The 15,040-nt window shown below is 40.6% G+C and overlaps 1 protein-coding gene across 2 annotated transcripts; it reads right to left on the reverse strand.

Moving 5' to 3' along the window:
- Positions 1 to 1,936: 1,936 nt before the first annotated feature.
- LOC139554826 (krev interaction trapped protein 1) lies at positions 1,937 to 14,175 on the reverse strand. 2 transcript variants are annotated; one of them, XM_071367986.1, is made up of 17 exons: positions 13,990 to 14,175; positions 13,254 to 13,432; positions 12,366 to 12,522; positions 12,120 to 12,212; positions 10,759 to 10,888; positions 9,958 to 10,201; positions 6,887 to 7,002; positions 6,468 to 6,611; positions 6,098 to 6,254; positions 5,419 to 5,526; positions 5,160 to 5,316; positions 4,866 to 5,017; positions 4,464 to 4,630; positions 4,224 to 4,311; positions 3,924 to 4,130; positions 2,440 to 2,556; positions 1,937 to 2,237 (listed from the first exon to the last, which is right to left on the reverse strand). In XM_071367986.1, exons 2-17 carry the CDS (start codon positions 13,353 to 13,355, stop codon positions 2,148 to 2,150), a joined length of 2,229 nt encoding a protein of 742 aa, XP_071224087.1. In that variant the 5' UTR covers positions 13,356 to 13,432; positions 13,990 to 14,175; the 3' UTR covers positions 1,937 to 2,147. The 2 variants fall into 2 exon arrangements, with proteins under 2 accessions (XP_071224087.1, XP_071224089.1); XM_071367988.1 differs by lacking the exon at positions 12,120 to 12,212.
- Between the last annotated feature and the right edge of the window lie 865 nt (positions 14,176 to 15,040).

Raw genomic sequence — 15,040 nt, forward strand, 5'->3', positions numbered from 1 at the left:
ACAATTCTTGATACACTCAGGAAACTGTTGAGTGTGAAAAACCCAACAGCAGTTCTTCACACTACCACACCCTGTTCAAAGGCACTTAAATCTTTTGTCTTGCCCATTCACCCTCGCCTTACAAAAAAAAATGCCGTTTTGAAACTGCCGTAAAAGTGCAGTAACTGCCGTAAAAGTGCAGTGTACTACACTGTAACTGTAGTTACACAGTAAAATTACTGTAATTTTGGATGCAGTATTTGCAGTATACGGCAGTTATACTGCACTCTGACTGCAATTTTTTTTCATTAGGGTCTGATTGGCATACATGCACAATCCATGTCTCAAGCCTTTAAAATCCTTCTTTAACCAGTCTCCTCCCCTTCATCTACACTGATTGAATTGGATTTAACAAGTAACATCAATAAGGGATCATATCTTTCACCTCGATTCACCTGGTCAGTCTATGTCATGGAAAGAGCAGGTGTTCTTCATATTCTGTACACTCTGTATATAATAAACAGAGTAGCAGCAGCGAACGTGAAGAGTGTGAAAGTGTGTCTATGTGTGAGTGTGTATGGGAGCATATGTAGTGTGTGTAGGGTTGCTTTGCTGGTGACACTGTGATTTATTTAGAATTCAAGGCACACTTAACCAACATGGCTATCACAGCATTCTGCACTGATACTCCATCCGATCTGGTTTGTGCTTAGTGGGACTATCAATTGTTTTTACAGCAGGACAATGACCCCAAAGCACACCTACAGGCTGTGTAAGGACTATTTGATCAAGAAGGAGAGTGATGGAGTGCTGCATCAGATAACCTGGCCTCCACAATCACCCGACCTCAACCCAATTGAGATGGTTTGGGATGAGTTGGACCGCAGAGTGAAGGAAAAACAAGTACTCAGCATATGTGGGAACTCCTTCAAAACTGTTGGAAAAGCATTCCAGGTGAAGCTGGATGAGAAAATGCCAAGAGTGTGCAAAGCTGTCATCAAGGCAAAGGGTGGCTACTTTGAAGAATCTCAAATATAAAATATATTTTGATTTGTTTCACATTTTTTTTATTGTGTGTTATTTCATAGTTTTGATGTCTTCACTATTATTATAAGATGTAGAAAAGAGTAAAAATTAAAACCCTTGAATGAGTAGGTGTCCAAACTTTTGACTGGTACTGTGTACACACACACACACACACACACACACACACACACACACACACACACACACACACACACACACACACACACACACACACACACACACACACACACACACACACACACACTCTCTCTCTAAAGGGGGTCAATGTAAATAGTCCACACTGCCATTTTATTAACAGTTCAGCAGTCTTGTGGCTTGGGGGTAGAAGCTATTCAGAAGCCTTTTGGTCCCAGACTCGGTATTCCGGTATGCTTGCCATGCGGTAGCAGAGAAAACAGTCAATGGCTTGGGTGGCTCGAGTCTTGATCATTTTTAGGGCCTTCCTCTGACACCACCTGGTATAGAGGTCCTGGATGGCAGGGAGTTTGGCCCCAGTGATGTACTGGGCCGTACGCACTACCCCTGTAGCGCCTTGCGGTCAGATGCCGAGCAGTTGCCATACCAAGCGGTGATGTAGCCAGTGAAGATGCTCTCAATGGTGCAGCTGTATAACTTTTTGAGGATCTGAGGGCCTATGTCAAATCCACTACAACCCCGTCAATGTGAATGGGGGCGTGTTCAGCCCTCCGTTTCCTGTATTCCACGATAAACTCCTTTGTCTTGCCCATGTTGAGGGAGAGAGGTTATTGTCCTGGCACCACACTGTTTTCATTGACTATCTTAGATTGACCTTAATTTATTAGGCCTAATTAATGTATCTTTGCTTTGCACTGCACTGCATGCACACAGATAAAAAAAAAAAAATACAAGACGGACTTGTATTTTCAGCAAAACAAGGAATTACTCGCACTCCTATTATTCATTTTATTAAACATGAACCATTAAATACACATTATTTACAACCACGAAATGTTACAGAAATCTGAATATCAAATAAACTAAATGATGTATTTGGTGAAAACAGACTATTTCCTCAAAAAAAGCGATGGTCCAATACAAGAAAGCAAAGCAATCGCTAAAAATCGCCAAAACATATGAATAATATCGTCTTTGAAGGTGAGTCAACCATATGCATACTTGTCTGTTAAACTTCTGTCATTTGGAGTCATTTGTCCACTCGACTTCATTAACAGTTTAACAATAAGGCCAGCCTATTGAGGAAAAGAGAAGCACACGAATAAGCAATTTCATGTAATATTGCCCAGATTGAACTCCAAAGTTAGAGCTGTACGCTACGGTTAATATTTTCTTACACATCATACAATCTGCACTGTTTCCCAGGCTACAACACATTGATTCAAGATAATCACAGGTACATCCATAAGAATGACTTGGGAAAGGTCCTACAGTTACCTGTTTGGTGTGCACAATGAAGTTCATCTTGTTTTCCAGACTGTGAATCTGGAAGTACTGATCAGCGTGCCCTAGCTGCCACATGAAAGAGCCATACTCCAGACTGATAAGAAGGACCTACAGATACACAGTGGAACATATGCACAAGTATCAGTAAAAGAGGGCATTTACATGAAAATGTAAAACATATACGAAGCTTTTAAAATCAATACTTTTGAGGCGTACTTTATTTACTTAGATATTTACATCAATGCTTACTTTGTGACCAGTAGATAAGAATGTATTTGTATTTATTAGGGATCCCCATTAGCTGCTGCCTTGGCAGCAGCTACTCTTCCTGGGGTCCAAACACATTAATGCACTTGCATTACATATGAAACAAAAGATAAAACAGTACATCATAACATTTATTACACCACTACATATCTACAATACAAAATGCATAATACCACCATACAACAATATTACAATATGTGTAGATGCGTGTGCTAGCATTTGTGTGCGTATTCGTGCGTCTGTTCCTGTATCTCTTCACAGTCCCGCTGTTCTATAAGGTGTATTTTCATATTTAAAAAAAAAAATGATTCTACCGCTTGCATCAGTTACCTGATGTGGAATAGAGTTCCATGTAGTCATGGCTCTATGTAGTACTGTGCGCCTCCCATCGTCTATTCCCCGACTTGGGGATTTTGAAGAGACCTCTGGTGGCATGTCTTGTAGGGTATGCATGGGTGTCTGAGCTGTGTGCTAGTAGATTAAACAGACAGCTCGATGCATTCAGCTTAAGTATGTTTCTGAAGTATGTTTCATGCAATTTAGTATACTACTGTATTCTGTATACTGCATGGTTAAACAAGGTTCTCTCCAGTGATGTAAAGTAATAAAGTAAAATAACTTGAAAGTACTACTTAAGTAATTTTTTGGGGTATCTGTACTTTACTATTTATATTTTTGACGACTTTATACTTTTACTTCACTACATTCCTAAAGAAAAGTATCTACTTTTTACTCCATTCATTTTCCCTGACACCCAAAAGTACTCGTTACATTTTGAATGCTTAGCGGGACAGGAAAATGGTCTAATTCACACAATTATCAAGAGAATATCGCTGGTCATCCCTACTGCCTGGCAGACTCATGAAAAACATGCTTTGTTTGTAAATTATGTCTGAGGGTTGCAGCATGCCCCTGGCTATCCATAAATAAATTTAAAAAAAGAAAATGGTGCCGTCTGGTTTGCTTAATATAAGGAATTTGAAATGATTTATACTTTTACTTTTGATACTTAAGTATGTTTAAAACCAAATACTGTTAGACTTTTACTCAAGTAGTATTTTACTGGGTGACTTTCACTTTTACTTGAGTCACTTTCTATTAATGTATCTTTACTTTTACTCAAGTATGACAATTGGGTACTTTTTCCACCATTGGTTTTCTCTGTATACATATACTCTGGTCCCAACAAACAAATAGCCCCGGGGCACCTTGGTCTCCATGTTCATGAGGTGCAGGCCCTTGGTGTTGACACCCACAAAGACGCGGATGACTTTGTGGTTGCTGGAGCTAGCCTTGGTGAAGACCTGGCCCGTGAAGAAGGCAGCACCATATGTTGGGATGTCCCAGCAGTTCTGCAGGAAGAGCCTCTGGAGGTGGTGCATCTCTTTGCTCACACCCTCACTCATACTGAGGTTCTGTGGCAGATAAGGTGAAGTAAGGGTAAGAGTTTGACCCCACAGATATAAATGTATATTACACAAAAACTAAATAGTGAAAATAAACCTGACCTTATACTCATGAAGAATCCTGTTTGTCCAATGATGCGCTTTGCTTTTCACCTTGGATATCGGGACAATAGATTTCAGGTTTTCCTCACTGTTGAAAACAAAACATTTACGGTTATATCATATTACCACAGGTTTATGTACTGTACCTTATCTTCGAATATCATACCAAGATTTCACCAGTTTTAAAGAAGAGTATTATGCTAAATTGATTCAATTCAGGGACCAATTTAAGATATTTACTTAAGGAAACCCTGCTTGTGCTTCTTGCTCTCATAGTTTCCATAGATGATCTGCAGCAGCAAGCTGGCCAGGGTGATCAGCTTGCTGTCTGGGGAGGGGAAGAAGCCCTTGAGGAGGCAGTGTCTGGCCTCGTCAAACAGGATCAGGATGGACAGGGGGTCCTCAATCTGGGGGAGAAGATTCAAGCCAATCATGGATGGATTAACTTGAACACCAGACCCTAGATTAGTTTAATCAGGTGTATTATTACTGGGCTGGAACAAAATCATGCACACCCTCTGGGTCTCACTTAACCAGAGTTGAGAAACACTGATCTAATCAAAATCCCAAATCCTTGCTTTACAGATGCAGAATTTCCTCAAGGGAATATTCAAGTTTATCAAAATCAAATTGGTTACAAACCTTTTTCTCAATGTCGAGGGGCAGACGGACATCTCTACGAAGGAAGAGCTGTGGGTTCTCCCTCTGGGGGTCCAGTACAGTGAGGTCAGTGACAATCTCGGTCCAGATATGCAGGTGCTGCAGAGGCTTGTGGTAGGGCTTCAGCTGCAGGTCTGATGGAAGACAAGACACAGAAACACACAAAGGGTATAATAAGCACAGGTAGCCTGGAAATAAGATACTACAAATACAAGCATATACTACCTAAGCCTAGATATTGGGCAGCCATTTTGGATCTGTGTATGTGTGACTCACTGAGATTCTCGGAGCAAATCCAAATGGTGAAGTACTGCTGGGTGTCCTTGGAGAGCCGCATGCCCTCCATGATCTGCTGCACTGATGTGTTGTTGCCGTGCTTCAGCTCCACCGAGCGGTACGAGCCATCCATGCGGTAGATGCGCACCTTCTCGTACTGCAGAAGGAAAACACTGTTTTTGTATACATTTCTAAACTTAATAAAAGTCTTTGACAAGTCTGTTGGAGTAGCATACATGCACGCACACTTCACACTCACTGGTTTGTTATTGGCTTGCTGTAGGAGTTTCACTGTCTCCTCCCATTCGTTCTGCTTGTTCTCTTCACAGATTTGCATGGGCGATCTCTTTTGCTGATCCTCTATGTGCTAATAAAAACAAGCAAGCAAAGTTACTTTCTAACTGCTACTTACTACTGGAAACACATTGAAGTCCTAAACTATGATGTTCCACTGGTACCAGCACAGTATGTGGCCATCATGCAAATAGGATGGAGGATATACTGTATTCAACCAGGCTTCTCCAATTCAGGTCTTGGAGAGATACTGGGTGTGCAGGCTTTTATTCCAGCACATTAAAGTGTTGAATTGGGAATTCAAACGTGTTAGAACTAGGTTTAAACCATGCTGACGGCCTTCTGCTGTCTCTCCACCCTTTGCTCTTGTCCACACCCCGGCTCAACCCTAACCCTAACCCTAGCTTCACGTCCACACCCCGGCTCAACCCTAACCCTAGCTTTATGTCCACACCATGGCTGAAGTCTAACCCTAGTCATAAAGGGAAAGACTATTTTCACACCATTTCGATATGGAAGTTACTTTTTCGTAACAAGTTAGCAAAACTTAGGCGGCAGGTTAGGATAATTAACATAGCAGGTTAGGAGTATGAGGTTAACATTAAGAAAAGGGTTAGGTTTAGCAACCCCCGTCTCAGTCTTACCCGGTCTATCTCAGGATGCTGGAGCAGAAGCTGTACTATCTGTGAGTGGCCCCCTCCAGCAGCAAAGTGCAGCGGGGAGCTCAGCTGGCCATTCAGCAGGTTGGGGTTACAGTTTCCCTTCTCCAGCAGTAGCTTGGTCGCCTCCACTTTACCATACCTACATTCAAAACAACATAGAAGTTTTACTCTTATTTGACGACAGCTGTTCGATTAAAAATCAATAGAAACGTTATTGTCCTTAGAGGACTTAACATTTACTTTAGGGAATTGGTTTACAATCTGGGATTTGTTTTCCAGCAAAATGGCAGCCCCGCCACTTGTTTTGGTCTACAGCTGTGCTAAAACACAACATCCCTCGTATGAGACGTACCAGCAGGCGTAATGGATGGGGGCCCAGTGGTCGCTGTCCAGCTGTTTGACTGAGAAGCCACTTTCCAGGAGCTTGGTGAGCAGCTCTGTGTCGCCTTCACAGGCACTGCGGTGGAGGGGAAAGTCATCCACCCACTGACGCTCCCTAGGGAGGAGACAGAGAATAGGCCCATTCAATCACTGACTTCACAATGTCATGAAGCATTTGAAAAGGCCCAAACTCCAGAGAATGCCAGACAGAATTGGGCTTGATTGAGGTTGCCTGGTGCAATGGAACAGATGAAATTGTCCCAAATGTGCAAATGTTGCCCATTTGGCACTCCAGACATGCTCATTTGAAGGAAAACATATACTATTTGAACCCTGGTCTGGAAAATGCATGAAGTTGTTTTGAAGTAAAATTTTGGGAAGCTCACTCACTTGTCCTCTGTCACACTGTTAGAGCCGTGCTGCCACTTTTCTCTCTTAGGGATCTGGATTTTAGAGTAATCTGGTGCACCAAGGCCAAAGTAAGGGTTGATGATAACTTTGTCCACCTAGAAATGGCAAAAGTAGAGAGGATACGTAAACACTAGTTTATGTTGAAATATTTAGATGATGATACAAAGTATTACTGTTTAAAATAAAAGTATATCAGTGCAGGGCTAAAACAAAAATGTGAACTGTCTTGTAAAGACCAAAAAAATTACAGCTGTTCCATATAGATAAAAAATAGTGGGGAAGAGATTGTTTTGAAGTAGCGATTCCACGGCACATGGATTATAAACTGATACGTAAAACTAAGCTGTATTCAAAACATAGAATTTTTCCATTTAAATGATTATACAAAATTCTTGCAACCAATAGAATGTTATATATACGGGAGATACAACCTTCCTAGCTCTGCAGATTTTGCTGCAAAGAGACAGAGTCACTAGATCATTTATTTTGGTATTGTCCATATGTAGCTTGTTTTTGGTCACAGGTCCAGGAATGGCTGAAGAATTGTAACATTTACCTGGAGCTAACGCTGCAGATAGCAATACTGGGTGATTTGAAAAGTCAGTCAGCCGATCAATAATGTAATAATACTTTTAGCAAAAAAATGTATCTTTAATTTACAATCTGTAGAAACTATGAGAATATAAAGGTTCAGAACTTTTGTTAAGCATCACAGCACAGTTGAAAAAGATAAGGCAAATAGAAATCCAATATGGATGGCGTTAAGAGATAGATGGGAGGGGTTGAATGGAGCTGAAGGGTGGGACTAATAATAACAAGATAACAAATATAAAATATACTGTGTATGTAAAATGTATAAAGGTTCAGAACTTTTGTGAAACAGCACAGTTAAAAATATATGGCAAATAGAAACCAACTGGATGGACATAGATGGGAAATAGATGGGAGAGGTTGAGGTAAGAGGAAGGACCGGACTAAAAACAAACATATCTAAATATTGTAAAATAAATTGTTTCTGGTAAAATGTATATAGTGTGTATAAGCTTGAAGTAGAAGCCAAAGTGTTGTTGTTCAGTTGTTGTTTAGTTTAGTCCAATTAGGGGAGGGTTGGTAGGGTTAGAAGGAAAATATATTTTAAAAAGATGTGTATTTATATGTATGTATGTATGTATGTATGCATGCATGTGTATGTAAACTCAGCAAAAAAAAGAAACGTCCTCTCACTGTCAACTGCATTTATTTTCAGCAAACTTAACATGTGTAAATATTTGTATGAACATAACAAGATTCAACAACTGAGACATAAACTGAACAAGTTCCACAGACATGTGGCTAACAGAAATTGAATAATATGTCCCTGAACAAAGGGGGGGGGGTCAAAATCCAAAGTAACAGTCAGTATCTGGTGTGGCCACCAGCTGAATTAAGTACTGGAGCTCATCTCCTCCTCATGGACGGCACCAGATTTGCCAGTTCTTACTGTGAGATGTTACCCCACTCTTCCACCAAGGCACCTGCAAGTTCCCGGACATTTCTGGGGGGAATGGCCCTAGCCCTCACCCTCCGATCCAACAGGTCCCAGACGTGCTCAGTGGGATTGAGATCCGGGCTCTTCGCTGACCATGGCAGAACACTGACATTCCTGTCTTGCAGGAAATCACGAACAGAACGAGCAGGTTGCATTGTCTGGTGGCATGCTGAAGGGTCATGTCAGGATGAGCCTGCAGGAAGGGTACCATATGAGGGAGGAGGAAGTCTTCCCTGTAACGCACAGCGTTGAGATTGCCTGCAATGACAACAAGCTTAGTCCGATGATGCTGTGACACACCGCCCCAGACCATGACAGACCCTCCACCTACAAATCGATTCCCGCTCCAGAGTACAGGCCTCGGTGTAACGCTCATTCCTTTGACGATAAACGCGAATCCGATCATCACCCCCGATAATCGCGACTCGTCAGTGAAGAGCACTTATTGCTAGTCCTGTCTGGTCCAGTGACAGTGGATTTGTGCCAATAGGCGACGTTGTTGCCGGTGATGTCTGGTGAGGACCTGTCTTACAACAGGCCTACAAGCCCTCAGTCCAGCCTCTCTCAGCCTATTGCGGACAGTCTGAGCACTGATGGAGGGATTGTGCGTTCCTGGTGTAACTCGGGCAGTTGTTGTTGCCATCCTGTACCTGTCCCGCAGGTCTGATGTTCGGATGTACCGATCCTGTGCAGGTGTTGTTACACGTGGTCTGCCACTGCGAGGACGATCAGCTGTCCGTCCTGTCTCCCTGTAGCGCTGTCTTAGGTGTCTCACATTACGGACATTGCAATTTACTGGCCACATCTGCAGTCCTCATGCCTCCTTGCAGCATGCCTAAGACACATTCACGCAGATGAGCAGGGACCCTGAGCATCTTTCTTTTGGTGTTTTTCAGAGTCAGTAGAAAGGCCTTTTAGTGTTCTAAGTTTTCATAACTGTGACCTTAATTGCCTACCGTCTGTAAGCTGTTAGTGTCTTAACAACCGTTCCACAGGTGCATATTCATTAATTGTTTATGGTTCATTGAACAAGCATGGGAAACAGTGCTTAAACCCTTTACAATGAAGATCTGTGAAGTCATTTGGATTTTTACGAATTATCTTTGAAAGACAGGGTCCTGAAAAAGGGACGTTTCTTTTTTTGCTGAGTTTATATATGTTGAGAGAAGAGTGTGCAAAGCTGTCATCAAGGCAAAGGGTGGCTACTTTGAATAATCTCAAATATTAAATATTTTGATTTGTTTAACACTTTTTTGGTTACTACATGATTCCACATGTGTTATTTCATAGTTTTGATGTCTTCACTATTATTCTACAATTTAGAAAATAGTACAAATAAAGAAAAACCCTTGAATGAGTCCAAACTTCTGACTGGTACTATATATATTGATAAATAAATAAATATATATATGGGGGATTGAAAATTATGTAGACAATTACATTGATGGAAGCTACAATCTATCTGTAAAGCTGATCTACCCCCTAAACATAAAAAAACAGTATGTGGGCAAAGGGCACTCACCCGGTTGGTATACTGCAGGTCTGAGCCGTAGAGAGGGTTCTGAATGCACATGTCAGCCTTCTCCAGTGACAGCATCTTGCTCTTGATCTCCAAGGCAGTGTAACCCATGTGCAAACCCCCGTCACTGGGATTGCCCTCTCTGATGTAGGCAGGGTTACTCACGTTGGTCTTGACTCGGTCCGCCGGCGTGGGCCGGAACAGAGCTGGAATGGCGTGAGGCATGGTGTGCTGCTCTGCCAGCCACCTGGATAAGGCAGGTGGACAAGTTCAAAGGTTAAGGTTTAGTAGGTGACGTTCTGGTAAGGTTTACCAATGTCTCTATGGTAGGTGAATTATCTACTATGTGCCACTCACTGCACTGTATATCGCTTGAAATATCTTTTGTTTTTCACAATCCCAACTCCCCGGACACCACAAACTCACAGGAGGCTGGAAGCAGCACAACGACAGTCGCAGTGCAGCGTGGTTAAGTGCCTTGCTCAAGGGAACAACAGTAGTGGATAGTATTAATGATCTGAAACCAGCAGCCCTCCAGTAACCAATCTAGTTCCCCACTTTTTTCATCGTCCGGACTGAGAATTAAACCAACAACATTTCTGTTACCGGTCCACCTCTCTAACCTCTGGGCTACCTACCGACCCCGAAGTGGCCTAAATACAACAGACATGCAGATGATACAGTAAGTGATGCTACCATATACACTGATTTTCAGCTCTCTGATACACACCAAAAACAGTAAGTCACACTGGATCAGGGTGCCTGCTAAATGACTTCAATATGAAATCATAGACAAAGACTTACTTGTCCAAAGCCAGGAGCATCTTTGAGGTGATAGGGGAGAAGTGAGCACTGGTCTCGCTACACACACGTATGATATCCTGCAGGCAGTAAAAACTGGGGCTACCAGGGCTGTAGATAGGCTTGCTGTTATCTGTTCAGAAAGACCAATAAGCAGCACACAACAATAAAAAAAACATTGCTAGCTAAACTATATTATTAGGAATGGTTTAAAAAGTACACCAGACAAAAGTGGACTAACACTAACAGTGGGGTCCGGAATTATTGTATCCCTCGATAAAGGAGCAAAAAATTCATTTTTTATATAATATTAAATAATACAAATACTGAGCTATATTGTATGCAAAAAAAAGAAATTATATTATTTTATACTAATACAATTGCTAATACAATATTTGTTTAACAAATAATAAATAATAAAAAGATCCATGTCAAAATTATTGGTTTTTGATGCATGCTTGGGGTTATCATCTTGCTGGAAGATCAACTTGCAGACAAGTTTCAGCCTCCTGAACCTGGTCATATGACACGAAAATGAAGGTCTTTGGCCACGCACACCAGCGGTGGATTTGGCCTTCGAAAGAACAATGCATATACAGAAGATTCCTCATCCTCAATGTTAAATATGGTGGCGGATCTTTGATGTTATGGGGCTATTTTGCACTTGTTAAGGTCAACGGCATTGTGAACTACCAAGTACCAGGACATTTTAGCCACAAACCTGGTTGCCTCTGCCAGTAGGCTGAAACTTGGCCACAAGTCGATCTTCCAGCAAGACAATAACCCCAAGCACACATCAAAATCCACAAAGAAATGGTTAATTGATCACAAAGTCAACCTTTTGCAATCTCCAGAATTGAACCCCATTGAAAACCTGTCTTTTGAAAATAAAGAAGGCAGTCCATAAGCGCAGGCGAAGGATATCTAGAATCTGGAAAGATTCTGCATGGAGGAATGGTCTAAGATCCCTCCAAATGTGTTCTCCAATCTCAAAAAACATTTTAGAAAAAGGCCCAGTTTCATGGTCCTCGCAAGGGGCGGGTGCTGGAGTATAGAAGACATCGGATCCAATAATTCTGACCCCATCTTTGAGATTTTTTATTTTTATTATTACTTCTTAAACAAAAATCTATTTATCTGAGTAATTTGTATTAGTATAAAATAATAAAATGTTTCCTTTTTTTAGCATACATATAGCTCAGTATTTGCATAATTCATTTTATACAGTCTTTTCTTGCTTATCTTTATCAAGGGATCCAATAACTCCGGTCCCTACTGTATATAATTAATGAGCATTTATACAATTTCTAATAATTTATACCCCTTTATGTGTTATGTGCTGACAAGTTAGTGTCAAGTCCTACCTTTGACATTGACTGGCACAATAAAGAGGGAGACCTCTTTCCCTTCATTGTCAACATCGAGAGGGAATTTCCTCATGTGCACTACACGCTTTCCTGTGATGAACAACAGGATCAGCGCTTTGACACAATTTGTTATTTCAAATGTCTTTCTACTCTTCATAAATCTTTTACATTAACAAACGATTCACATCCAAACCTGGAAAGCTACCATAATTACAGAAAAGAAGCAAAGATGTATTTATTTACCAATAAAACCCTGGCTGTTAGATATGGGTTTAGTCATTTCGTCGACATAATCCAAAATGGATCTGGCTGTGTCCCCACTCGCTTGGATTTTGGTCGCCAGTAAGACCTTCTTCCGTTTCTTCTCTTTTCCTTCCAAAGGAACTTCTATCAACAGGATCTAAAGGATGGGTAATAGGGTTACACATGTTGATGGGGAACATAAACTGAACGAGAAACATTTATGAAATCAAACCATAAGCTAAATAATTGTAAATGGCCATGAACAATATTTGGGTTAAAGTAAAATGATATTGAAACAGATTTGAGGTTGATGATATGGTAATATTTTTATATTTCTTATTTAACCTTTATTTAACTAGGTAAGTCAGTTAAAAACAATTTATTCTTTACAATGACGGCCTACACGGGCCAAACCCTCCCCTAACCCGGATGACGCTGGGCCAATTGCGCGCTGCCCTATGGGACTCCCGATCACTGCCGGTTGTAATACAGCCCGGGATCAAACCCGGGTCTGTAGTGATCCCTGTAGCACTGCCTTAGACCACTGCGCCACTCAGTATCAAGGCACAAACCAGAACTGTGAACTTCCAGGGAGCTTTGCACACTGAGCCTCCTTACACTAAATGTATTAATAAAGGCATTGACACTTTGCATGAACCATAGTCTGCTACTCGCAGTGTTACTTAAACATGTATATGAAATGTGTATCGCACTTCTGAAACCAATGTAACAAATTCAGGAGGTAGCCCAGACTGGGACACAAACAGAGTACCCTGCGACTGTCATTCCAACCCCTTGCTGTTATGCAAAGAGATCCTAACCTCTGGATGAGGTTGCTAGATGTTGCATGGTCGCTACTGTATCATATGAAATATACTGTAGTCTTACCTCATAGGCTTTAGCCCGATATTCCTTAGAGCTCAGACTGACTTGATTCTTTGGACGAATGACAGCAACAAACACATCTTCCAAGTTGTCTTGGTTGCCCATGGCGTTGACTTGCCTTCAATCCCTTTCAAGCATCCTACATAAGGACTGATTTATGAGGAATGTGAGGAGCACCATGCCTGAAATGTTACAAATAATATATCAGAATCTAATTGGGAGACAGCAAAACGTGATTATTCTATTAATAATCTATATTCTATTCTATTGTAGAGTGTTTTTTAATTATTTAAAAATAGGCTAGGCTATTACACATTATATGGTTCTCATCACTGATCAATCTGGAAAAGATAAGACTTTTAAATTGTTAACTTGTAATGAATTACTTAATATCTACGATCACATAGGCTGTTACTTTAACGCATTAAAATGAAATAGCATAATGATAGTAACATAATTATGGCGAAAATCTTTTCAAAGGCAAATTTGATTGCGTTCAAAAGTCTAAAGTTATGTCACAACAAAAGTCACGCCCCGGAAACCAAGCATACTGTTGCCTTCCTCTAGAAGACTACTGATATCACATACAGTATAAAATACAACATGAAAAGTACTATGCGGCACGAATTTTCATTAAAGCTATATTGTGTCCTTTGAAGTAGATGTGAAACTTTACGTCAGATAACTTGAAGGCTTAGGTATCGCACTGTTACATTTTGAGAAACGCTTTCAAACATACCTGAAATTATGAGCTATCACAAACTTTAAAAAGTATAGATTGTCGGTGTTTTCATTTCCCCGGGTGTAATAAGGCAAAGACACGCAGTAACAATAAGCTAGGCAAGCTTCTAAGCAGATATTTGTGTGTTTCCTAAAAGCATAACATCGGTTGGCGACCACAGCAAGTGAAATGGAAAAGAGTCACATTGCGCCTATACTGACTAGTTTTGACAACAGGGAACTCTGCTGGTCGGGTGGACTTAGTGCGCATATTTTTCTTCTGAAAATGTAGACGGATGGAAATAAATTATACAGAAATCAAATCGGATGTGAAAGTAATTTGCTTTGGTATAAAATAAGGCCAAGTCACTTTTGACTGGTCAATTTTGTTCTGAATTCATTTGATTGCATTCAGGCAATCCTGGTATAAATTGTGAATACGGGCATGTTTCCAAATATTTGTATATTAAATAGTCAATTCCAGGTACACTTTTGCTAGTTTCAGATTATGTATGGCAGGGGTTCCAAACCTTTTTTCCACAGGGCACCCTTTTCACATTTGAATCAAACACCAGGTTGATTTTGTTTAATTTGAGGGACCTAGGATTTTTTTTTAAAGCTAATTTCCTGCAATTCTACCAAGTTTAACAAGACTCATGATATCTTTTAGGTAGGCTATTTAGTGATAATAATGATATTAATAGATAAGGAAAATAAAGTCTAGACCCGATTTCGACAAATCTTATTCTGCTACCAAGTGTTGTATTATGATCATTTACATGAACCCTCAACTTAATTATACATATTCTCTTACAGAAAGTGCTTTGATCAATTAATAGTCACCTATTGTGTAAGATTACTTCCCAAAGTCTAATTTCTTTGACTCCTCGACTTTAGGTCGTAGCTCCGTTTCTGAATATCAGAGACAAACAAAAGAGAATAGTGGATGGCGGCAAATGTTTTACTTTTAAACTCGGGCACAAAACAGAAATGCTAGTTCTGCTGAGAGATATGCTGATTGATCTGACAATTAATCTTGATGGTTGTTCAGTCGTCTCAAATAAAACTGT

This window comes from Salvelinus alpinus, chromosome 26 (assembly GCF_045679555.1).
Source record: "Salvelinus alpinus chromosome 26, SLU_Salpinus.1, whole genome shotgun sequence".
Lineage (NCBI taxonomy): Eukaryota > Metazoa > Chordata > Actinopteri > Salmoniformes > Salmonidae > Salvelinus > Salvelinus alpinus.

Bases quoted from the DNA above. Each gene is read 5' to 3' on its own strand.
- LOC139554826 (XM_071367986.1), bottom strand. From the start codon at position 13,355: ATGGGCAACCAAGACAACTTGGAAGATGTGTTTGTTGCTGTCATTCGT. The intron at 7,003-9,957 runs GTGAGTGCCCTT...TGCCATTTCTAG, and splicing joins ACCTGCAGTATACCAACCGG to GTGGACAAAGTTATCATCAA. The intron at 5,527-6,097 runs GTAAGACTGAGA...TGTTTTTATTAG, and splicing joins AGCATCCTGAGATAGACCGG to CACATAGAGGATCAGCAAAA.